At 37.6% G+C, this 26,841-nt stretch overlaps 1 protein-coding gene across 4 annotated transcripts in view; it reads right to left on the bottom strand.

Annotated features, from left to right (window-relative positions):
- DHX9 (DExH-box helicase 9) overlaps positions 1-26,841 on the bottom strand; it is a 54,919-nt gene that overhangs the window by 10,779 nt on the left and 17,299 nt on the right. For 2 of the 4 annotated variants that reach the window (XM_032637417.1, XM_032637426.1), the window contains 16 exons: positions 24,046-24,158; positions 23,295-23,443; positions 21,769-21,905; positions 20,844-20,890; positions 19,179-19,315; positions 18,804-18,893; positions 18,537-18,698; positions 18,321-18,398; positions 17,589-17,780; positions 9,455-9,596; positions 8,928-9,010; positions 4,641-4,797; positions 2,428-2,528; positions 904-1,117; positions 627-721; positions 250-323 (listed from right to left, as the gene is read on the bottom strand). In XM_032637417.1, coding sequence (XP_032493308.1) covers positions 250-323; positions 627-721; positions 904-1,117; positions 2,428-2,528; positions 4,641-4,797; positions 8,928-9,010; positions 9,455-9,596; positions 17,589-17,780; positions 18,321-18,398; positions 18,537-18,698; positions 18,804-18,893; positions 19,179-19,315; positions 20,844-20,874 — 1,556 coding nt within the window. In that variant the 5' untranslated portion in view covers positions 20,875-20,890; positions 21,769-21,905; positions 23,295-23,443; positions 24,046-24,158. The remainder of the gene's footprint in view (positions 1-249; positions 324-626; positions 722-903; positions 1,118-2,427; positions 2,529-4,640; positions 4,798-8,927; positions 9,011-9,454; positions 9,597-17,588; positions 17,781-18,320; positions 18,399-18,536; positions 18,699-18,803; positions 18,894-19,178; positions 19,316-20,843; positions 20,891-21,768; positions 21,906-23,294; positions 23,444-24,045; positions 24,159-26,841) is intronic. The other 2 variants (XR_004350722.1, XM_032637409.1) reach the window with 1 other exon arrangement.

Here is a 26,841-nt window from a genome sequence, read left to right as displayed (position 1 = left end):
TGGGAAGCAGTCAGAAGTTAGTGTTAAGCTTCGTCACTTTCTACCATAACTGATATGATGATCAACACCAAGAATCATTAATTACACTATAACTCAGTACACACAGATGCAGCACAGTAATTCTGATGGTAAGAGAACACAAGAGTTTTAAAAATAGGTGTTTTTGATTCTGTTAACTGATTCTAGACACTACATGGAGTATTGTAAAGATTTACTGTATTCAAGGCAATGGGTTCCTTGGGAACTTACTTGCAGGAGTCAATGACATAAACAACATCATTTATGGTAATGCTTGTCTCAGCAATATTTGTGGACAAAATAACCTGTGAAGAAAGAAATGGTATTAAGAAAAATTACACTTAAGAAAATATTTTCCTATTATGTACTTAAAAGGAATGGTCTGCTTATGTAACAAATGACAACAGAATTACAGAAATCTTCAAATAAATCACTCATTCATTGACTGGATAATTGAAAAACCTACTAAGCTCATGGAGAAAGGACCCCTTTTTTCTTCCTCAATTCAGATGGATTACAATTTTTTTGGATAGTTCTTTGAAGGTCTGTAATAGTTGTCTAATATCTACGTTACTTCCAACCCCGTAACTGTAATGTTTACTACTTACCTTGGTCACTCCACCTGGTACTGGATCAAATACTTTGCGCTGTTCCTCTCGAGGAATCTGAGAATGCAGAGGTAGAATCTGATACCTATGGCTTCCTATAAAAATATGGAAAAGTTAAGGTCTAAAAATAGGAGCCGAGTTTAAAACTTCTACATTATGCATGTTTTTAATCAAAAATTGATACAACACTAAATTTTATTTTTACATATTGGCTAGGGTGCAAGCAAAATCATTCATTTTTCACTCAAATAGTTGAGAATTCAAAGAAGACTCATACCAAAATGTGGATTCATTTCCAAATGCTTCTGCATAGTATAAATCAAATTCCAGCCAGGCAGAAAAACCAACACAGCTCCAGGAACATTGAGGGTCTCGATGTACTTAAGTAGAGCCTCGATGAGTTCAAAAGGAGTTTCTTTCTCATTCAGTTGAGCCATGCTCATCTTTGTTTCTGGACCATATTCATCACCACAGATCAGGTTGCAATTTGCCTGCAAAAAACAGGGAGACATATTTTGGACTGTCTCCATCAGTACAGTTCATGAGTTAAGTCTCCTTAATGTTCACATGACACCTAATGTCCTTATTGATTCTAGCTGATTAGTCTTATCTGGCATATAGAAGAAATTTAATTTTCAAAAACTACTGCACGTTGACATACTGAATTTTTCTACTGACCAATACTTCCCATAGGACATGACTAAAATTCAAGCACAAACTCTTAAATTTGACTCTAAAAATTCTAATGGCTCCTTCTACCAAGCTTATTTCTATCTTATGACTATAAACTCTTGGTTTTTCAAAAATATTTTCCTTACTGATTAATAAACTGCTCCTATGATCCTCTCTTTAGATCAATTATCATGTAATTATATATACACAATGTCTTCCTGTGTAATTCCCAGGCTCACTCATACCGGCAGACAGGGTATTTGATCACCTCATCTACATCTGAAATAATGTGGTCTGTATTTTCCAAAAAGTCTGCCTGAGAACCAGTGATAAACCAAACCTTCAGTAACGGGAAATGAAGTTGTTACAATTGATTTCCCCCCCCAAGAAACTTTTTAATTCATCGGATTTGAGGATATAATTCATAATATAATTCATTTATATCCTCAAATCTGATTAAAAATACCCAATCCTAGGTTATGTTTATCATATTCTGCATTGCTGGCTGCCTTGTAGCATTCATTCTGTTCATGTTTCCAGATTCAAGATGCATTTTTAAATATCACTGGTCCAACTCTGAAGCACTACGAAATAAGTGTCACTTTTCTTTCCTGTTTCTTAGGAAATCCCTCATCATCCCCCACTTTAATACTCTCTCCATCTGCTAATGTCATTACCATACAGTCTCTGTAACCTAGGACTGTAGCTGCTGTTGCTTAAACTATTGTACATATGGGTCACCTGAAGGTTTTGTTAAAGTGTGGATTCTGATTTAGGAGATCTGGGGTGGGGCACAAGATTCCACCTCTCTTCCAGTTTCCCAGGTGCTGTGGCTCATGGAAAACACTCTGAGCAGCAACGCCTTACAAAATGGGAGTTATTAAATATCTTACTCCTTTCTCTTTTTTTAACCTTTATGCCAGAGATGATTTAACTCATGGTATGAAAAGCGCTTTTCACTGAACATGGAATTCTTTGGAGTGAAATATACCAATTAATTCAAAGATAGACATTACAGTCAATTTTTAGAAGTTCTTTGTAATGCTAACTCATTCCATGTTTTTACTAAAATCATTCCCTGCAATAACACTTTTGCCCACAATGAAAATTCTTCATGAAATTCACTTACATCATCATCTTCACCACTATCATCATCCTTATCCTTCTTCTTCTTGTCCTTTGGTGGAGGAATGAAGTGGGTCATCTGAATACAGTCTTCCAGAAAATATTCTGGCAGGACAATGCAGTCAGGTAAGTACTATCAACTTGCAGAACGGAGCAGTCTTTAAAACTCATTTTCTAATTCATAATTCAAAACTACTTCATACCCTTCCATCTGATTCTTCACAACTGCCAAGAAACTTCAGTGTCAATAAACTCTTTTTCCAATCAAACTCAGTGTTTCCATCTCTTGGGACCTTGGAGGAGGGTGAGGTATCTCTTACACATGTTCCCACAAAGCCAGTCAGGGTATCCGCTATACACAATATTCAATCAAACACTCATGGAATGCATGCTCTATGTTGTATACTCCCACAGTGTGGGTGTTATATATAGAGAGAAATTACTATCAATACAATAATATACCATAGTCCATCCTTCCTCTATCAGGATGTACAGGTAAAAATGGGTTCCTTTTAGTTATTACTCTTAAAAAAGGATTTTAATACGAAGGTTGGAACATCTACTGATCAATTATGCTCCTGAGGTTCTTTGAAGTGTTCCAGAAGTGTTTCAGAAGTATCTCATAATCTAAACACTTCCCCTCTATACCCTTAGAGCCCCAAAGTACCATTCTCATCTCATTGTATCAAAGGTACATACTATCAACATGACTCATCAATGATGATGTTAAACTTGATCAACCTGAGGTAGTGTTTGCCAAGTTAACTCCATCGTTGAGTGACTCGTTTCCCCCTTTCCATACTCTACTCTTTGGAAGCAAGTCATTAAGCACAGCACACACTGAAGGAGTTACGCATCACTTTGCTGAGGTAAGAGAGAGCATCTACGTAATTTTTTTCTAGTTCTTCCACATGACAGCTTTGTCTTTATTACCCACTTATTTATTCAACCCCCATATAAATTCATAGGTATCTATTCTATACTTTAGGTTATAATCCAATACTACGTTTTCTACTTTTTTGTTCCAACTATTCCATTTTTGGGCACTGAGAGCTTTCACGTTGACTCCTATGTCCCTTTGTCCCCTTCACTGTTTTTTTATTTTTTTAAAGCACTTCCTTACTTTCTGTCACTATAAGATGTTTCAGGCTCATCTTGTATATTCCCTGCCTCAGCTTCAGAATCAGTCATTTCTTCAAGGGCATCTGGTTCCTTTAACTGGAGAGTGGTATTGGAAACATGATCTGGGTGTTGGGCATGATCCTTGCTACTGGGATATCATTACTTCTAGGCCTGCTCAGCAGACAGAGCTAGAAAATATGTATGCTAATCCATGGATCCACACACATGTATATTTAGTTTTGTATCTATCCATTTCTATCTAAACACGTGTTCTCACTAATGTCTCCAATTGTAATCCAGTACCACAGGGTTCACTCAAGCCTTCCCTCATACTTAGCTGTAACCTCCCACTCCAGCAGTAAACCTGGTTCCCACCATCTGTCATCCATTTAATTATTTTTTCAACGCCAGTACGCATGCAAAGCAGCTGCAGCATTATTAACCATTATTAACCCTCGTGAGATATGAGCGCACTGACTTTTATTTCAGAGCTACCCTCACCTTCTGAATTTCAAGTTAGCATCCTGACGTAGACATTCATCGTTTCATATGTACACTGAAAAATTTTTAGCTTATTTTCATGCCCTCAATTAAACTGTGCTGTAATTAATTTTTAAAACCAAGCTACTAGATGACTATTCTAGAAAATGGTGATGACAAAATCTTCTAAATAAACTCTTAGCAATCAGAAATATTTGACCTTGAAACTCTCATCTTAATCTCACTTCAAAATCTGCCTGCTCTGGCTCTAGGAAAGATTGATTCTCTAGTTAATTTGACCCCGGCTGCTTAAACTTTTAACAGTTATTTCCCATGAACATCTATAGGCATATTAATTTACACTTGACTATAAAATCTTACAAGTTAACTTTAGCTGTAAGGACAGGAAATTCACTGGATATGCAAACTCCTCAAGTTGTAAATGAAACTCACTACTGCTTGACTAAAACCCCAAGAACGCTATGATGCATCTGATACCCTGATTTGGATTTTATTTTAAATATCCTTTAAACTATTACTCCAATCTCTAGGATTAAGAAAATCCACACACTACAAAAAATGTTCACCCTCCCATCCCACTCCCACAATATTTACCTTGAACTGGGTAAGTCCTCCCATAAACTTCAATGATTGGGCAACTGAAGAAATATTCACAGAACATGCTCGTATCAATAGTAGCAGACATGAGAACAATGCGAACTTCAGGATATGCCTGAACGACATCACGCAACACTACCAAAAGGAAGTCAGTCTATTAAAACACAAACACAAATGGAAAAATAAATGCATTGAAAACTCCTTGCTCACAAGGTACAGCTAAAAGATTTCTTGTGTTAATAAGCCACAAGATATCAGTGAAATTCAGTTTCTTGGGCGGCTTGTAGAAGTAAGATGAAGGATTACAGTGGGATACGGTAACAGTATTTTTAAGAACAGTTGTAGCCTACTCGTGGGAATTAGAAATGAGCGCTACTAGGGTAGGGGAAGGGAAGGGAAGAGAAAAAAAAAACATTAACGAGAGGAAATTTTCAATGAAATTTATATTTTCAGTTGCACAAACTACTAGAGAAAAGGGGAAAGCCATGATGGGCCAAAAATCAGTTTTCCAATCACCTGTAAAGTGAATCTTACAAATGCTGAAAAGGCTATATTTAGTCCATTCAAACAAAATGGTCGAGACATTTATTATTTAATAATGTAAAGTTTCCATCAACCCACCAAACAACAACATGAAAGCTAGAACTCTGATAAAACCTTTCTCCAGCTATGGGGTCTTCAAGTCCATCACTCTGTCTCCCCAAATAGAGAAATCCACCATCCTGAATCTTTTTAGTCCTTTTCATATACCTTTTCTCTGATCTATATGCATATCTAACGAGACATACATACATATATATGCATGCATACATATATTTTAAGATTTACCTATTCTATTTTTTTTTTTTTTTTTTTTTTTTTGCGGTACACAGGCCTCTCACTGTTGTGGCCTCTCCCGTTGCGGAGCACAGGCTCCGGATGCGCAGGTTCCGCGGCATCTTCCCGGACCGGGGCACAAACCCACGTCCCCTGCATCGGCAGGCAGACCCCCAACCACTGCGCCACCAGGAAAGCCCTGATTTACCTTATTCTTAACTTTATGAGAAGGTATGATATTTTATGTAATCTTTGGGGATTTCCTTTTTCACATCCTATAGCACTGCTAAGACTCACCCACGTGTGAATCACCAGAGTTATTCTTTCTGATGACTATTTAAATATCCCAATGTGTGTATGTACCCATTAATTCACCAGTAGATTTCTGGTGCTAACTACTGCAAGTATGTGGGTTGTTTCCGGGATTTTACTCTTACAAACATTTGCTACTCTGAACATCCTAGTTCATGTCCCCTACGGTACATACGCCAAGTTTCTGTGGGTAAGTGTAGGTATGGAACTGCACTCATAGGATGTGTCAATGTTGAACTTTTGCAGATAATGCTCAACTGTTTTCCTAAGGCATTCCACCAGTTCATAAACCACTATGAGCAATGGATAAGAGATGCTGCTGATATTTATATTCTCCAATACTTGGCATCATCACTTAAAATTTTATTAACCAAATGGATATAAAGTAGATGTACCTTATTATGGTCTTGGTGTGCACTTTCCTATTCGCCAATGAGACTGAACACCCCATCATATGTACTAGCCAAATATCATTCCTCTTTGTAAAATGCCTATTTCCCTGTTTTTCTACTGAGTCATCTGTACTTTGCTTACTGATTTGTAGGTGTTTGTATTTTCTATACTAATCCTTTGTTGGCTATATTGGAATCTTCTAGCTTGTGGTTTTCCTTAAAGTATCTTTTGAATGAATACACGATCTTAATCTTAATATAGATGAATACCTCAGTCTTTTGTTTCATGGTTAATGCATTTCATGTTCTAAGAAATTCTTCCAGAAGGTATAGAACTATGTTGCCCAATATAGTTGTGGCTACTGAGCACATAAAATGTGCCTGGTCTAAACTGAGATGTGTTCTAAGCGTAAAATACACAGACAGATTTTGAAGACTTAATATGAAAAAAACCAGCCAAAAAAAGGCAATATATTTTTTATATTGACTACATGATGAAAATATTTTAGATATACTGAGTTAATTTTACCTGTTTTTTCACCTTTTAAAATATGATGCTAGAAAATTAAAAACTGCATGTGTAGGCCACATTATATTTCTACTGGATAGTGCTGTCTAGATGTCTACTTATATATTCTACTCAAGAGTTTTAAAACTGCTTTGGCATTTAAGTCCTTATCTGGAGCTGATTTCTGTATCTGGTTATAAGGTAAGGATCCAAGTTCAAGTATTTCCTTATGGATGACCAACTGTTATCAGCTCCATTTACTGAACAGTCCATTCCCTTTCCACTGGTCTGACATGCCATGTATCACTCACTCTATTATACCGAAGCTGCATGCGACACACAATCTGTTTCTACACTCTGTATTGTTGTTGGTCAAACTGTCATCTCATCTACTATACTGTCTAATTATTATAGGTTCAAATTAAGTCCTGAGATCTGTAAAGCAAGACCCTTCATTCTGCTCTTCTACAGGAGTCCTTGTTATTTTTGGCCATAAATCTTCCCTATAGGTATTTATAATCAGCCTATTAACAAAACCTACTGGGAATGGATTAGAATTGCATTCAGATGTGGATCAACTTCAGGCAAACTGACATCTATATTATATTGGTCGTGAACACAATCTGGCCTTTTCTAATGTCTTGTAATGAAGTTTTATTTTTCCTGTATAGGTTCTGCATATCTTTTTGTTGGACTTAGTCTTAGGTGTTTGACATTCTGACTAGCGCAGTGGTATCTTTGTTTTCTATCTGTTTGTAATGTACACAATGCAACAGACTTTTGTATATTAACTTTTTCTCCCAGCCATATTGCTAAGTGTTTCTCTTTTTTATGGCTGTGCGGCATGTGGGATCCTTATTGCCCGACCAGGGATTGAACCCGTGCCCCCTGCAGTGGAAGTGCAGAGTCCCAACCACTGGACCGCCAGGGAAGTCCCCTATTATTTCTAATAATTGGTCTTTTAAGTTCTCTTGGGTTTTCCCCGTAAAGTGATGTTTAGATAAGGTTCATCTGAAAAAGAACAAGTTTCTGCCAAGGTGTTTTTCCATTTTTACTGTGAATAATACATTAATATAAACAGACAATCTTTCAAGAAAAGTTGACCAAAGCCACTTATTTTGGGGGGAAATAGTAATGATGATCCATGATGTTTCTAGTGTGACCTGGAATAATTTAAACTCTAAGAACATTGGTATGTTACCATGCTAGTAAAGAAAATACTGAAACATTTATTAAGATTAAGTTAGTTGGGGGGGGGGAAACATTAGTTTTCAAAAGATTCTGAATGACAAAAGCAGCAAAAATTTTATCCTACAGAACAGATTTGATTTAAAAAGGTCATCTGAAAGACCATGCAAACTTTCTTACTTGCTTTAGCTCAACCATAAAGATCAAAATTTTGCTAAAACTAAGTATGATGAACAACAACGGCTATGGAATTATTTTCTAAAGAGGATGAGCTCCAATGAATGTTTTAAGTAACAGTAGCTTGGAAACAGTTTGAATGACATACTGTCCACCCACTAATACCTTTGTGTGGATATGTAAAACAGTGCCATAAAAACAAGTCACTGATTTATGGTATCAATCTCTGAATTATACAATTGTATAGTAAGTTAATTCTATACAAGTTTTGCCAAGGACCAAAAGAGGATAGGGTGTGAAAAAAATTCTAGTTTTCTCTTATTTCTAGCATGATTATCATTAATGTTGGAAAAGACTAAAGCTGCAAACATCCGAAAACACACCATTAACTATATTAAATTTAAAATTGTGGAAATTCCCTGGCTGTACAGTGGTTTGGACTCGGGGCTTTCACTGCCATGGGCCCGGGTTTGATTCCCGGTCAGGGAACTAAGATCCCACAAGCCAGGCGGCGGGGGGAAAACTATGTAAAGTTTATCACAGAAAAATTTTCAATTCAAAGAAAAACATTATTAAAATTCCATCAGCTATTCAGTGATAAATCATTAGTTCAGTTGCTGAATTATGCTAACTTAATGATCACTGCAATAATACTTACTTTACAATAAGAAGAGGTCTTTACTTTTAGAACTCTGTGCTTTAACGAAGGGAAAAAAAGGGTTTAATGGCTTTGCTAAAAAAGGTGTCCAATATCTTAGTGACTGACGTTCATAATTTTGATAGAAGTTGTAAGCTATGGGAAAATGGAAATAAAATAAAGACATTCTACTTCATTTCTCTTTATTCAGAATTTTAGCGCTGGTACCTTACCATCACTCTCAAGTTACTTACATTTATGTCTCTTTCATGTATTTCATCTACAATTACATGACTGATTCCTCGAATGCCTGCTTCTAATTTTCTCAGGAGTACACCTTGAAAAGAAAATCAGAGTAAACACTGGAGATGAGTTTCTATGTTTAAAGTAGGGAGGTAAGGAAAAGTGCAAAGAAACCAATTTCTAGACAATCAACTATGCTTCAACTACTATAACCCCAGCGTTTTAGGAAATAAATAATCATTGGTATATTTAAATTATTAAAGAAGTGATCATGTAGTCTGTAACACATTTGTCTAATGAAAACATATTTAACAGTTCCAGCAACGTAAGCTGATTTCATTTGCTCTGCACTACAACAGCCAGCAGGTACATAACACCCTCCATGAAGAAAGAAATTGCCAAAAGTTCTATTTAAACAAGAATTCTGAAACTGGGTTCTTGATTTATTATTTCCAGTCATTCTGTGCTATTATCAAGTTTTCTTCACAAACACAATGTAAACCCCAAGTGAAAGGCCAAAATAAAACAGATTACTGACCCACAGTACAAAACATTATACTGGCATGAGGGCGGGGAAGTATAGACTCAAATCGAACACTATAGCCACAACTTTTTCCAGGCTCTTCTCCTCTCTCATATGCAACTCGCTCTGCCACAGAAACTGCACTGATTCTCCTGGGCTGAGACAAGACAAAAAAAAAAAGTGATTTAAAAGATACAAAATTAGTTACACTTGTTTATTAGGGTTATTAAATCACTGTCGTAAATCTGACCCACTGCCAGCTCAGTAATCAACAGAAACAATAATAGTAGTGATAACATTTAGGAAGCTCCAAAGTTTATTAAAAAAACAAAAATACCACTTAATTCTATTGTAGACAGTTAAAAAATGCTGTTTTTCATTTTGTATATAAAGTGATTCCAAGGTTTTATAGAAAATAAAATTTCTTCACCATTGGCCCTAACTCTTAAATGGTATCAAGTGATTTTCCAGTAGGGAAGCAGACAGATCACACATGGAGAGCTTGTTCTTATAACTTCCTACCACAGTGCAGGCACACTGCACTGTGTTTAAAGAACTATTTAACTGAGATGTACGGGTTATTAGGAAGGTGAACAACCTCCTTTGCCATATCTACGATTCATTCACTTATTAACTCATAAAGCAGTCATAGCTTATCTGTATTGATATCACGTGCCACAAAAGGTGCTAGAGATAAAAAAAAAAAACACCTCAATGAAATCACTCCTCGTTTTGATGAGCTTATGTAGCTGGGAAAACTGAGTATATTACCTTTTCCAGCGATATACATGCTGTTAGCAATAAATATGCTGAACCCTAAGGACAATTATGGGTTAAAATTTTAAGTGCTCGACCTTAACTTTTATGAAAACTTCCAAAGTGTCCCCTGTCTTCTAAATACACAAAACAGCATTTACTTGGTGGATACCATGGCTATTATGATATCCTGAATGTATAGCTATGGAGGTACATGCAGATTTAGACTAAATGCTTCCAGGTTGCCTTGTATTTGACTTTGTCAAAAAGTTCCTGATGATAGACTGTATTTTAGTTCCTAGACTGAGAAAGTTTTTTCCGAGTTCCATATTTAGTTAAGTACCTATGTGATTATACCCCAGGCTATATGACATGACCATTTAGGAAATCAGAGGCTAATACAATCTTAAAAAACAAAAACCAACCAAACCAAAAAAACCCCCAAACCAAAAAACCAGTAGCTTCACTAGAGCTATCAACATCCTTTTTTTTTTTTTTTGGCGGTACGCGGGCCTCTCACTGTTGTGGCCTCTCCCGCTGTGGAACACAGGCTCCGGACGCGCAGGCTTAGCGGCCATGGCTCGCGGGCCCAGCTGCTCCGCGGCATGTGGGATCTTCCCGGACCGGGGCACGAACCCGTGTCCCCTGCATCGGCAGGTGGGCTCTCAACCACTGCGCCACCAGGGAAGCCCTCAACATCCTTTGAATTAATATAAAACACGATATATTAATTTCTATATCCCCTAACACAAGAGTCCCTTATGGTATGTGGCTAGTAACACATACAGGTGAAGTGTACAATCACCTAGTTCATATTTATCCTGTTCAGCAAGGTAAAGGATTAAAAGATGCCATCTCGAACATACCGTACATTTTCCTGAGCTTATATTTTCTGGTTTATGTGCCTTGTTTTGCTGAACAATGCTAGCTTTTAATGACCATTGCCAACCAGTTCTCTGCACCTCACTAACTCTGAATAAAAGTGTTACATGAAGGACTGAGTGATGCATTTGTCCATAAAGAGAAGCATTCTGCTATATACTTATGTCAGGGAATGTGAAGATGATATTCCACTGAAGGTATAAAATACAAAGTTTTTTGGGCATTTTCAAGAAGTTCTTTGCATTCTACAAAGAATAGGTAAATGCTCAACACTATTATCGCTTTTCTCTCCTTTCGTCTTTCCTATAGTTTTCAACATTTCCACTAAATAGCTGGCTTCTAGAAAAACTTCAACTCAATTAGGATATTGGACTCTTCTGAGGTTTATTTCTATGCTACTGGATACTCAAGGATTGCTTTTACCAGCTTGAGGCTACTTTCAGGTCAATCACCTTTGTAGTTTCCAGCCTTTTAAAGTGAATATGGGTACAGTCCTCACCTCCCAAGACATCCATGACAGAGGCTGTTACAAATTAACATAAGAAGTGCTAAAACAACCATCTTCAGAAGCCCTACTGGCCAAATTTCCTTGAGTAAAAGTAGAAAACATCAATATCAAGACGACTATTCAAACAGCAAAGAAACAAATGACCCTACAATCTCCTTTCCATGTTTTGTATGCTTCTCTAACTTGTCGCCTTCCAATTTCAACAGCCCTAACTTCAAAATAAACATTTAAAATACATATTAAAAAGAGAAGTGCTTCTTTTATTCATAACTGATCCAACTGGAAATCAGTATGATTCTTCCTGAGGGGAGTATGGCAAAATGCATAAAACTTAAAATATGCATACCCTTTGACCCAACAATTTCAGGTCTAGGAATTTATTCCAATGAAATAATCCAATGAGAGTATAAAATGTATGTACAAGTATATTCATCCCAGCATACATAAATATCAAAATATTAGAAACAATCTTAAAGTATCTCCATCATTTAAGAATAAAATAAACGTTTATGCATAAAATGGAAAATTATGAAGTCATTAGAAAATTATTGTTGCTTTAATAGCAGGTGTGCTGTTACATAAAGGGGACAAGTTAGGATGGTGTACATACAGTATATGTACATGAAGTCTGAGAGGATAAAGGCCAAAAGTAAAAATGATTACTTCTGGATGGTGGGATTCTGCATGGGCTTTGGTTTCTTTTAAAATTTACTTTATTTTCTAATTTTTTTCCCAATGGGTATATAATACTTTTAGAGTCAGAAAAAAGCAACTAAAAGTAAAATCTTATTCTCAGTATAATTCTTAGCTCATTATAAATATCCACAGGATAGGCATTTTGTGTGGGAGAACAATGCTTAATGTAAAAGACTTAATGCACTTCTCAGACTGCATGCTACCTGATAACCTATAAATAGGTTGCTCTATTTATCCCCTGAATAATTTCTCTCTTTTCCCTTGGATATTCAATAACTGTTTTACATACTGTCCTACAATGAATAAATACAAAGCAAGGTTCACCTTCTTTCTACACCCGCAGAACTACCTTTCCACATATGGTATAACTTATCCTCTCTTAAATATTCTATAGTATATAGAAATATTCTATATTCTATAAATAAATATAAAGATTCAAGACTACAGAGACCCCCCAGAACAATCATAATTAACATCTGTGTAACAACAGTAAAAACCACGACTGCATTTACTATTTTATTTGTGCTTCAGAATAACAGTGAGATTTTTTTTCCATTCTAATAGATAAAAACACAAGTTCACAAGTAAAGGTATTTTGCCTAAATTCATATACATGACTTCAGATGTAATACAAATTTTCTTTACTCCCAACTAAGCCTTTTCCCAATTATTCTGCCTCTTGTTATAATTTTATGTTGTATTTGGATTAAATAATAGAATAACCCATTTAAGTGAGACTAGTAAAAAGTAGTGGTGATGAAAGCAAGGGATAATGTTAAGTCATTCCAACAGAATCCTTCAAATTATCCTCCAGCATGAGCTTTTTTTTACATTTTCACTGCGTATTTATCTGCTCTCATTTGCTCTGTACAATCTTATTACTCTTGCCTGGAGACCAGCCATAGCAGTAGTTAGTTCTAAGTGATTACCTCTTCTTCACAATTCTATGTTCACTTTAATTAATTAAAACAGCTAATATTACCGGTAAAACTTTCCATACCACAAGCAGCTAAAGACCTGTCTCAAAGTGTTCTTTTGCAGTATTCAAAATCTGCATCCTTTATACCCCTCTTGACATTTATCCAGAACTGTAATTTCTCTTCTTAGCAATCTGTAACTGAAAGAGTACTGCTTTCAGAACTTTGCACCTCTATTTCTCATCTAGGTATTTAAATACATGATAATAGAACTAGGCTGCAATAAAATACAAGATTTCTAAGGCATCAGATATCACAAAATATACCAGACTCCACTTTCTCTATTTTCTAAGTTCTGAGTTTATTTTACATGACAGACAGCTGTATCCTGAAATGATGGTACCTTGGGGTACGTGCAGGACTGCCAAAATATTCACAGATGTTAATTTAGCATACTTGATTTGCATCCTAGCAATTTTTTTTTTTCTTTTGCAGTACACGGGCCTCTCACTGTTATAGCCTCTCCTGTTGCGGAGCACAGGCTCCCGGACGCCCAGGCTCAGCGGACATGGCTCACGGGCACAGCCGCTTCACAGCATGTGGGATTCTCCCAGACCGGGGAACGAACCCATGTCTCCTGCATCGGCAGGCGGACTCTCAACCACTGCGCCACCAGGGAAGCCCAACATCCTAGCAATTTTAATTCACCTCTCTCAACATCTTTAAGGTCAGAAAATAACTATTTCCTATTTTCAATTGTTGCACACTCACACCCTAAGTTTTAAGTGGCTTGAGTATGAATAGCCTGAAGGCACAAAAAGGATACAGTGAATTTGGTATAGAATTTACACTAAAGCTGGTGGTAAGGTTACGAGTTAAGGTTTGAGCTACTCATTCTATTTTATTCTAGTTCATAATATCTCTCAACTTGTGCTCTATGACTTGAAATAACACATTTAACCAAGCACATAAAAAACTTAGGTAATGACTTCATGTGGTTTCCTATATATGACTGCAAGTAGAGGAAAAGGAAAAATGAGGGCTTCCCTGGTGGTGCAGTGGTTAAGAATCTGCCTGCCAATGCAGGGGACACGGGTTGGAGCTCTGGTCCAGGAAGATCCCACATGCTGTGGAGCAACTAAGCCTGTGCGCCACAACTACCGAGGCTGTACTCTAGAGCCCGCAAGCCACAACGACTGACTCCATGTGCCACAACTACTGAAGCCCGCGCACCTAGAGCCCACGCTCCGCAACAAGAAAAGACACCACAATAAGAAGCCCGCACACTGCAATGAAGAGTAGCCCCCGCTCACCGCAACTAGAGAAAACCCACACAGGCAGCAACGAAGACCCAACGCAGCCATAAATGAATGAATGAATGAATAAATAAATCAAAAGATGATACAACAGTGATATTACTACAAAAATTATTAATGCTGTCTCAAACTGCTTTAACAGAAGTACTATATAATACCACAATTATGAAGAACTGTATTCTCCAATGACCAATCAGTACGTTCAGGCCTACCTTCTCAGGCAGGATGCTGATGCTTCGAATGTGCTTAACAACCTTAGACTCTACCTTCATGGCTGAACTATAGTTGTTTATAAAACAAAGGAGATATACTAGGACACTATACAAACTTTTGAAGACTTACTAGAGGTATGAGAAATCAGAGACTGATTTGGGGACAAGCACTAGGACAAAAACATGGAAGCCACAGAATGTCAATTTCATGTGACAGGTTAGTCATTTGTCCGAAATCAGAAGACACAGGCTACATCTCCACACAACTGGAAATTTTCAAGCAGAAGTAAGGTGACCATCTATTATAAACATTCTACCCTGAGTAGAAAGATGGAATAATTCTGTGAAGTATCTTTCAATTTCATAAATCGATCACTTTATGAAGCAATATAAATAAAGAACTAGTGGGTAAGTGAAAGCTGTTTTATACGCAAAAGAAGTACGTTTGTTACAGCCTACATATAGAAATCTGTTCATTTTACAGATGAAACCACCAGAAATGTCCAAATTATTTGGGAAGGGACACAAGTTAGTAAGCAAATTATACAAAGTTGAAGACCACAGTACAAAAACTATTTTTGTCTGGAACAAACAGAAGCCATTTTTGTCTGGAACAATTTGGATTTGATAAGTCAGACAGCAGGCGAAAAAAAATCACTTCTCACTTGGGCGGGAGTTATTTTCATACTCATGACATGCAAACAACTTCTGAGTGAGACCATAGGTGTTCAGCTCATTTGGTGAATTCAGCATTTCTGTGTATATGGCTGAATTGTTTTGAATTTAAAAATGGAGAGTGGTAGTAAGGAAGGAGGGCAGAGCAGAGCTCAAAGTTCTTCTGTAAAATGGCGCCCTCCTGAACAATACACCTCCTGAAAAATCAGATAAGCATTAAGAGCAAGTATATTTTATGGATGTACTTGAGGTTGGAACTTCGGCTGTGAGGCAAAGAAATCATAACCAGTTTTGGGAGTGAGAAGGGCAATCAAAGAACATTTTGAGAAGAAGAAAGCTAAGGGTCCTATCCCAGAAAAATGGAGACCTATCATATTTTTTCAAGCTTATAATATCATCCATTTTAAATGCATTCCTTCAGTCATCTTTTAAAGGCCCCGCCAAACCCAACTCTCCTATAAAATATAGAGGCCAATTTTAAGACATACTTCATTTCAGACATGTTAAAAAAATATGGTTTGTACACGTCCACGTAAATGCACGTGTAAAAACATCTTTTGCTATTTCAAGATTCATGACTCTCCCCTGAGTATCAATTAAGCTTCCCAGGTTAAGAATCCCTAAGTCAAGGTCTGAGCCAGCCTGAGAGGTAGTATCTGGCTACTTGCAATGCTCTCCTTTCAAGTGCCAGAAGTACAGGGTTAGAGCTGACAGGAACTGCTTTAACCTAAGAAGACTGCTCTTCCCTAAGCACTGCAATAAACTTGCAGGCACTGCTTACTGCTAGCAAGGTAACAACAGAATGTAGCAGTCAAAAGGGGGAATACTGAAGGCCAACTGTCTGGTTATGAATCCTAGTTTCAACAACTTCCTGTGTTAACCTTGGACAATTTTAAATCTCTTTGTGCCTTAAGTTACTAAAAGAGAAATATTAAATAATATAGTACTTACATCTTAGCATCATAAACTTTAAATGAGTTAAAAAAATATCAACTGTTTAAAAGAGAAGCTGGATAGAACTACCATACGACCCAGCAATCCCACTACTGGGCATATATGCTGAGAAAACCATAATTCAAAAAGAGTCATGTACCACAATGTTCACTGCAGCTCTATTTACAATAGCCAGGACATGGAGGCAACCTAAGTGTCCATCAACAGATGAATGGATAAAGAAGATGTGGCACATATATACAGTGGAACATTACTCAGCCATAAAAAGACACGAAATTGTTATTTGTAGTGAGGTGGATGGACCTAGAGTCTGTCATACAGAGTGAAATAAGTCAGAAAGAGAAAAACAAATACCATATGCTAACACATATATATGGAATCTAAGAGAAAAAAAAAAGGTCATGAAGATCCTAGGGGTAAGATGGGAATAAAGACACAGACCTACTAGAGCATGGACTTGAGGATATGGGGAGGGGGGAAGGGTAAGCTGTGACAAAGTGAGAGAGTGGCATGGACATATATACACTACCACACGTAAAATAGATAGCAAGTGGGAAGTAGCCACATAGCACAGGGAGAGCAGCTCGGTGGTTTGTGACTGCCTGGAGGGGTGGGATAGGGAGGGTGGAAGGAAGGGAGACGCAAGGGGGAAGAGATATGGGAACATATGTATATGTATAACTGATTCACTTTGTTATAAAGCAGAAACTAACAAACACACCATTGTAAAGCAATTATACTCCAATAAAGATGTTAAAACAAACAAACAAACAAAACAGAAGCTGGTGTAGGGTAAGCAGTCAGCTAAAGCCAACCATTTTTCTGTTTTTCTATCTTTTTCTATCTTGTCTCTGACTGGTTTTTATTGAACACTAAGGTGATAAGATAGAGAACCAAGGTTTGGATGTAAACTTAAGGAGAAAGTACTCTGTTTTGTTCAATTCTAGGCCCAAAGACTCCCTCTAGCCCAGACAAAAAGAATCCTTCACATGGTTCAGTTTAGCTTATCCGTGAGTTATACTGGAGATTAACACAGACTTAAACTCCTTTCACGCCTTTGTTTTTCTTTTTTTAATTTAAAAGGGCCCAACACTCTACACCACTTTCAGAATTTTATGTCACTACAAAGGGGAGTTGATGGAAGAATTAGGAATGGTCAGGCTTCTAGGTGTTTCCACCTCTCAAACCCTATCCACACCAGGCACACACCTCGTAAGCTGGCTTGCTACTTACCTGAGTTACTACAATATTACACTCTGCTGCTCGGTCATTCTGGATAAAGTCATCTAGAATAAACTGGGGAACTTGTGTGGTTTTACCACATCCTGTAGCGCCTCGGATAATAACAACTGGATTTTGACTAATTTCTTCCAGGATTTCACTTTCAAATTTCTTCACAGGCAGTAACTCTCTCTCCTGTAAGATCTGTATTAGAAAAGTTACACCTCAAATTTCTACCAATATACATATTAGAAACAACTATCTTAATTCTAAAAAAAATTTGCCATCTCTATAAAAAGTTATTCCTTTCCACTGGCTGCATATTCAAAATATACTTTTTCATAAAAGAATGTATATATTTATACCTCTAGTTGAACGGTCTCTTTCCATTAAATTTCTGAAGAATCTATCTTTTGGCCTTATCCACACCCTTATTTTCCTCCTTTTCTCCCTAGACATTACATATACATTCCCTTTCTTCTAACATTTTAAGTTGTTTCATTCAGAAAATACCAAAAAACTACCAAAAAAAAAAAAAGTTATTATCCCACATCTTCCACTTTAAGAATCACAGGCCCTTAACTCACAACTACCCTCAGAGGTAACTAGGATTAGCAGTTAGGTTAGTATCTTTGATCTACCTTACTAGAAACAGCAAAAACTTATTATTCGCTGTCCTTCTGCCCATACCTAGAAAGTTCTGAGACTGCGAGCACCTTATGTCTAAATACTTCACAGACTTACTGCTTGCAAATCATGATCCTGTTCCAGCTGATACATTAATTCACTCTTGAGGTCCATGCTTATTTGTTCTGGAGTAGCCTGTAAAATGAGAAGGCAACAATCACACAAAAGCATAATTCAGCTTCAAAATGAATCATTTTTTATCTAGATATCCTAATGAAATATATTCAAAAGTAAAACACGAGAGTCTGATCTCAAAAATAATGTTGCACTCACGTAAGCCAGGGGCCCCTCATCAATGTTGCTACTAGTCCAAGGATTCCAGTTGGATTGTGGAGGTGACCAAGGAACCACGCCCACTTGGTTCTGCCGCTGAGATGGCTCAAAATGAGCCAATTTGCCAAGGTTGAGTACAACAGGCACAGAAGGATCATCAGGCTATTAAAAATAACAGAAAACAAAACAAAACCAAAAAACAATACTAGTTGTTTGTCTGACTAGAGAAGTACAATACAAAGGTAAACTAAATAGCTGTATGCTTACTAGGGGCACGATCTCAAGATTTAGCTCTTGAATGATGTTCTGCAGCTGATGCTCCAAATCTTGAGAAAGGTTAACTTTGTAAGGCTCCACCTGCAGAAGAGGGATGGCCATGAAAATCATGTAACATACACACAAACACTACTCAAATCTACTACAGTAGGGTTAAGAGTATGCAGTCAACATTAGGTCTACAATCGTCCTAAAGCCAGCAAGTCAGTTCCCTCGTGAAAGAATTACTTAATGATGATTAGTAGGGCCATTTCCATTTCTTGAGGCTAGAGTCCCAGAACTATCCAACTTCTTTAGCCAAATATTAAACAGAAGCTAAATTGAATCTTACAATATCTCTTTGGGCTACTAAGTCTAAAGACTCACTGTCTCTCCTTCTTTCTTCTTTGTAAGTCCAGAGTAAGCTTCAATCACTCCAAGGTGGTAGAGTTGTCTGACAAGTGACAGCGCACAGGACTGTGCTGCCAATTTTTTATTTGATCCATGTTCGCGTGCAAAAATCCCTATAATTTAAGGTCAGGATTACCAACGACAGAAGGATAAATCGTCTAAGTAAAGAAAACATCTCAACATAAGCAACTAGGAGGTAAGGTACAAAAGCTGCCCTAAAATACAGAGTACGTTATGAGTTCTAAGTTCCTTTTCATTCTAACTGTTAACCAAAAGCCATACTTTAACAGCTTATCAACTAAATAGCCAACCATCTTGATTACAGGCACACACTAAGACACATACAAATCATTATCAAAGCAAATAACCTATTTCAACAAAGTTGTTATTATTAACATCATTTGGCATTAAAACAGGGGAAGAAAAGAGAGTTTAACTTCTGAAAAGTAAAGGATCAAAAAGCAAATCAAAGGAAAGAAAATGGGCCCAAAGTGGCTAGACCAGGAGACACCAATCTTATTCTATAAAGGGTCAGAAAATAATTATTTTAGGCTTTGCAGGCCACATCGTTTCTGTCACAATTACTCAGCTCTGTCTCTCAAGTGTGAAAGCATTCACTGACAATACTTAAACCAGGGTTTGACAAACCTATGGGCCCAGGAACTAAAAATATTGTAAAATTTTTAAAGAGTCATAAATATAAGACAGAAATAATGTGTGATATATGTGACCCACTAAGCTTAAAATATTTATCTGGACTTTTACAGAAGTTTGCTCTTCCCTGACATAAACAAATGTCTGTAGCTGTGTTCCAATAAGTTTAAAATAAACTCCCATTCACACAGAGTAATTTATATTTAAGGTCTAGGATAAAAAAATTCAACATCATCTCCTCGTGATTCATTCAAAGGCTTGATTCTATTAGAAGTCTTTGATATACTAAATTTAAGTCATCAGAGTTAGCTGCAGAATTCTCAAGCTGGAAAGAATCTTCAGCCATTTCTCCCAATTTTTAGTGAAGTAAATTGAGTCCCAGCAATGTAGGTGTGATTTATTCAAAGTCACAATACTCGCTAGTAACAAAACCAGGTACACAGGGCTATTCCATACTTTCAAGCATGGCACACTGCTTGCTTTAAACTTACTAAGAATAAAGGCAATAATATATCTTTGCCTTTCTACTTCCTTTATGAATAACCCCAACCTATTCCTTAAGTGCTTCCTCAGGGTAACCTTCTCTCCTTTTCTTCTTGACTCTGTGACTCTTAAATGCTCACATTCACTTTTAGGCCTCCAATCCTGTCATCTGATTAACTCCTTTCTAAATGTCACCTAGCTAGCCTTACCCAAAGGAATTATATCTTTTACGTAGAAAGATAAAAAAACATTTTAAAATTCTATGACAGTGGCAGATTCTTCAGTAGCCTACCACCTCTTACCCTTTGAAATGTAAACTAACACAATCTTTCTTTTCACATGCAAAAATGGGAAAGTGGGCCTTCTAATATTCTAAAATACCCTAAATGCTACCTTATATCATGGACTCCATCAAATTAATAAAGCTTACATATATGTGGCTCAAGACTTTAAAGCGAATACTACTCCACTATACAAGGCTCAGAGTATCAGGGAAGCACTTACTTCTGCCCAGCTGCTTGATATAAATGGTCATTTCTGCAATAAAGCTCCTGTAAGAATATATATAAACAAGGTTAGAAATTTCACTCTTAGAAATTATTAAATCCAGGACTCCCCAATCAGGCAGGCTTTCCAACTGCTTAGGCAAATCAAAGCAAAAAACCACTGTAAACACTTATGTCTGTTCAATCCTAGAACAAATGAAGTACATAAACTTCAAATAATGCACAACATGGCACGAGACAGCTGTAATCAAAGTTGATGAGCCAACTGTTCACAAAAAGAAAATGTTAGGGTTTTTGGTTCTATATTTACTTACTTTTAACTCTTATTTCACAGGTTGCAGTCTGAATAGCTAGAATACATTCAGTGAAAAGGAATTTTCCACTCAGCTTGAGGCCGGGAAATAAAATAGGCCTAAAACTCCTTAAATTATAGTTGTGATTGTTTTAAGATTCCTTTGCATGGGCCACCCACTAATGATTTCAATCTGCTAAGATAAGCTAAATATATGCAGGTATGCACACACACACATGGGTGTACAACCACTGTGCACATGTCAGTGGTTCCTGAGGCGGGGGTGGGGGGGTGGGGGGTGGGGGGTGGGGGTGTGTGTCTGATATCTGCCTGCAGTTGGAAGCAGCCCTTGATAACAAAAAATTTAGCTTACTTATATCACACTTTATTTAAATCAGGTCCTGGAGAACCAAATATTTTTGAAAATTATAGCTAAAATTGCTAGCAGATTCTAGGGAATAAATTTAGGTTTTAACAAGGGCAAAAATGCCCTTTGAAAACTATGCTTTCTGATCCCTTCCACTACTCATGTACATTCTAACCTTGAGTTTGTGCTGTGAATAAAAGGTTAGGTGAGACTTTAGAAAAAAAATAAATGTTAGATTCCTTCCTATACCTCATGTGAACTGACCTTCAGGCACAGCGGCTTCAGGGGTCAAAGGCCACTGGCTTTCAAGGGAACAACATCCACCCTTTCATTAATGACACCGATGCCAGTATGTTTCTCAGCCAGGCTTAAAGTCAGCACTCAATCTCATTCTCCTCCACCTAGGGGGAACAGCAACACCAGAAATCAGTTTACAATAGTTTCCCATGTGATTGCTTAGTTCAGCCTAAGCAGCAGCACATGTGTGTATGAACACAGACCTCTGGTGTTGCTGTCTGTTATGCCTTTAAATAAAGGACATATAAAGAGCAATGCTGTCCTAGCTCCCCCAACTTCTCTGCCTTCCTCATCATAGCCTGAATTCTTCAACTTTGTATCAGAAGCCAATAAGACACTTAAAAAAAAAAGTTTATAATAAGCTTGAGGCATACTTAAATTATCTAACTGTTCTTAAAGTCACCAAGTGCTACTAAGCCCAATCAGTGCAGAAAAACAAAATATTTTTTAAAAAAATCATCAACAAATGAATCTTTTTCCTTTATGAGGGTTTAAAAAAGTCAGACGTTAAATTTAAGTATTTGAGAATTCAGGATTGAACAAAACAGTGCGAAGCAGGGGGAACCATGCTCTGAACATCATTTTGACCAGTGTCAAAGTTTTTTGTTAGTTATAATTATTTTAGGGCTGCTAGATGCAACCAAAGAACCCTTTGATTTTCAAGGGAAAAACGTTTGATGTATTTTGAATTTATTTCATATAAGGACAGCAAATTAAATCATCCAGATTTCCATTGTAACATTCCCTCCCTTCCAATAAAATATAGTGCCCCCAGAAGAGTCTAATCCATATGAGCCTTCCTGGGAGTAATAATTACTACACCCTGGAATGCTCTCAGGAAGAACAGCAAGCAGGCTGAGAAACATACTGTCACTGTTAGAACAACCTCCTCCCTTATGTTCAGTTTTATAAATTTAACAGAATAAAAGTGTGCTAATTTAACTCACATACAAAGATTGAGGCTCTCCTTCAGCTTTACAATAAGCCCTTAAAACTTCAATAATAGGACTGAAGAGCTGGCAACTTTCCAAGCTGATGGGAACTTTGGATCTAGATGCAATGCCATCTACCTCTGAACACTCTAAACTTAAGTGTCTAACTTGACGCGTTGAAGAAATAAACATTATAACTGCCTCTAATACCACAGTGAACAATAAACTCACTACCTCTGGCTGATTTTTAAGTCAATTATGGACAAACCACTACGTGTGGCTACGAGTTTTGCCTCTCAGATTCATACGAGAACCTGAAAGTCTAGCAACACAAACAGCAGATTTTTGCAGAACTTCTTACACAGCTAAAATCACACTCCTAAGTGAAAACCATGGTAAACTGCACATTACAAATCAATAACAATTTTTCTTGGGCAAAGTAACATATCTTTTCTCAATTTGCTGCTAATCCACAAACTGAACCAGATAGCACGTACAAAAATAGAATGACTATACAAAACCCTAACTTACTACAGAAGGCAAAGAGTGAAACAAGCAAACCTGTTGTGATCAGGACCCACTTGGGTGTACTTATATTCTCCTTGGATCTTTTCTTTTTGGAAATATTGGTTCAGACGAGCCTTAGCATTTTCCAAGGTCCAGTTTCCATGTAGCCCAGCATTTAAATCCACTTCTTCGGATTCAAGGGTCTGTTGAATCAATGATAATTAAATTTGGCTCCACTAAGTTTAGTTATGTACACTTAACGCACATAAATTAATAACTGTTTTGTACCATGCTTTATAATGCAAAAGTTGTTTTTTTAAGTTTCTAATCCTAGTCAAAATTGAGCCAGAATTTAGTTTTTACTCCATGTGATGGCCCTATTGTATAAACAAGCTATTAGTTAATGTACTGTATTTAAACTGTTCCAAAGAAACCTTTGACAAAATTTTTTACGCTGGTTTTAACACTTTACACATATCAAGTGGAAAAGTAAGTGTTCTGTCTTACAAAAACGCCTTTACTATGAGTGCTCATGAAAGGACGTTTACTGAGGCACCTACATTTCCTACAAAGCAGATGAAGAGATCTTTTATTAACACCATGAAAAATTGTTTTATTTCACAGGCAATTCTAATGACCAGATTTAACAGGCAGCTTAGGTTTATGTTGTTTTGGGTGAACAATCAGTCTCAAATAACTACTTAAAACAATCACCAACTTATTAAGTTGCAAATATCTTAAACCTTGCCATGAACCAAGTCCTAAATCACATTCCAGGAGGTGTAACACAGGGTTACAGCCTTACCGCTTGTACTTCTTGCTCTTCTTTTCTTGAGTAATAATCCTTCAAATTGGCTCCTCGATCCCAGGTGGGCCCAGGAGCACCATAGCCAGAGGCCCCAATTCCAGAATTATTTTCTATTACGGGAAGAAAATGATTGTTCCCTTGATAAATCAGACTGTATGAAGATCCTACGTATTTTTTAAAAATACTCCTAAATTTAGATTTTAGCACTCCATTATTAGAAATCCAACGTTTCAGTTATTTGGAAATGGGCCTGAAACCTCTATGACTTACCTGAAAAGTGTTACATGACTGAATACAGGTCTAAATTGCTAATTCCAAAGATGGTATACAGGGGGGTGCTACAAGTAATGATCCTAAGTGACTGATAACCCAGCATACGTTATCAATGTAGCTTTAAGTTGTTGCATATGTATTGGGTTGGCCAAAAGGTTCATTCAGATTTTTCCTGTAAGATGGCTCTAGGAGCACTTAAAGTTGTCTTTAACTTCATTTAAAACAATTTTGTTAGACTGTATGTGACAGCTGTTATATCAGCGAGCATTTAATAAAAGACTTATCAAAATTGGTGAATTTTTGTGTAGCCATTTTTTTTTTTTTTTGCGGTACGCGGGCCTCTTGCTGCTGTGGCCTCTCCCGTTGTGGAGCACAGGCTCCGGACGCGCAGGCTCAGCGGCCATGGCTCACGGGCCCAGCCGCTCCGCGGCACGCGGGATCCTCCCGGACTGGGGCACGAACCCGCGTCCCCTGCATCGGCAGGCGGACTCTCAACCACTGCGCCACCAGGGAAGCCCTGTGTAGCCATTTTAATACTGAAGATGGAAGGAAAAAAAGCAACATTTTCGGCATATTATGCTTTATTATTTCAAGAAAGGTGAAAACGCTACCGAAATGCAAAAAACGATTTGTGCAGTGTATGGAAAAGGTGCGGTGACTGTTCGAACGTGTCAGAAGCGGTTTGTGAAATTTCGTGCTGGAGATTTCTCCACGGTCAGGTAGACGAGTTGAAGTTGACAGAGATCAAATCGAGACATTAATTGAGAACATTCAATGTTATACCACATGGGAAATAGCTGACATGCTCAAAATATCCAAATCAACTGCTGAAAATCATTTGCACCAGCTTGGTTATGTTAATCACTTTGATGTTTGGGTTCCACGTAAATTAAGCAGAAAAAGCTTCTTGACTGTACTTCCCGCATGTAATTCTCTACTTAAATATAATGAAAATGCTCCGGTTTTATTTATTTTTTAATTATTACTTTAAAATTTATTTTATTTATTTATTTTTGGCTGCACTGGGTCTTCGTTGCTGCTTTCTCTAGTTGTGGTGAGCGGGGGCTGCTCTTTAGCTGCACTGTGTGGGCTCTAGGCGCACGGGCTTCAGTAGTTGTGGCTCGCGGGCTCTAGAGTGCAGGCTCAGTAATGGTGCATGGGCTTAGTTGCTCCATGGCATGTTGGATCTTCCCGGACCAGGGCTCAAACCCATGTCCCCGGCACTGACACGCGGATTCTTAACCACTGTACCACCAGGGAAGTCCCAAACGTTCTGTTTTTTTTTTTTTTTTTTGCGGCACGCGGGCCTCTCACTGTGTGGCCTCTCCCGTTGCGGAGCACAGGCTCCGGACGCGCAGGCTCAGCGGCCATGGCTCACGGGTCCAGCCGCTCCGCGGCATGCGGGGTCCTCCCGGACCGGGGCACGAACCCGCGTCCCCTGCATCGGCAGGTGGACTCCCAACCACTGCGCCACCAGGGAAGCCCCCAAACGTTCTGTTTTTAAAACAAATTGTGACAGGTGATGAAAAGTGGGTACTGTACAATAATGTGGGACGGAAGAGATCATGGGGCAAGCGAAATGAACCACTACCAACCACAACAAAGGCCTGTCTTCATCCAAAGAAGGTGATGTTGTGTATATGGTGGGACTGGAAGGGAGTCCTCTATTATGAGCTCCTTCCAGAAAACCAAACCATTAATTCCAACAAGTACTGCTCCCAATTAGACCAACTGAAAGCAGCACTCGACGAAACGCGTCTGGAATTAGTCAACAGAAAACGCATAACCTTCCATCAGGATAATGCAAGACCACATGTTTCTTTGATGACCAGGCAAAAACTGCTACAGCTTGGCTGGGAAGTTCTGATTCATCCACCATATTCACTAGACATTGCACCTTCAGATTTCCATTTATTTAGCTCTTTATAAAATTCTCTTAATGGAAAAAATTTCAATTCCCTGGAAGACTGTAAAGGGCACCTAGAACAGTTTTTTGCTCAAAAAGCTAAAGTTTTGGGAAGATGGAATTATGAAGTTGCCTATGGTAGAAGGTAGTGGAACAAAAGGGTGGATACGTTGTTCAATAAAGTTCTTGGTGAAAATGAAAAATGTGCCTTTTATTTTTACTTAAAAACCAAAGGCACTTTTTTGGCCAACCCAATAATAGCTGATTAAATGATAAAATGGTTTCTTTGCCAAGTATGATCCTGAAAGAAAGCTAACTACTAGTGCTAGAGACGGAAATAAGGAGAAGCTTAAAAGGTGTTGAAAAGTGATGAATCTTGACGAGAAAGCAGAATAACTAAAAATAGTAGTTAATATTGACTGAAACTCTATCAAGTTTATTATATGCTTTTCAAAAGTTTACTCTTCATAATAAGCTTATAAGTAAATACTACTGCTATTCTTGTTTCATAAACACTGGATCTGAGACTTAGGCAATTTGACAAATATTCCACTTAATCTACCCTACAGCGGACACACTAATAAAGTTTTGGTATATATAGAATTCAGCAATGA

Source organism: Phocoena sinus, chromosome 1 (genome assembly GCF_008692025.1).
Source record: "Phocoena sinus isolate mPhoSin1 chromosome 1, mPhoSin1.pri, whole genome shotgun sequence".
NCBI lineage: Eukaryota > Metazoa > Chordata > Mammalia > Artiodactyla > Phocoenidae > Phocoena > Phocoena sinus.
This window is presented reverse-complemented; position numbering and strand designations above follow the sequence as displayed.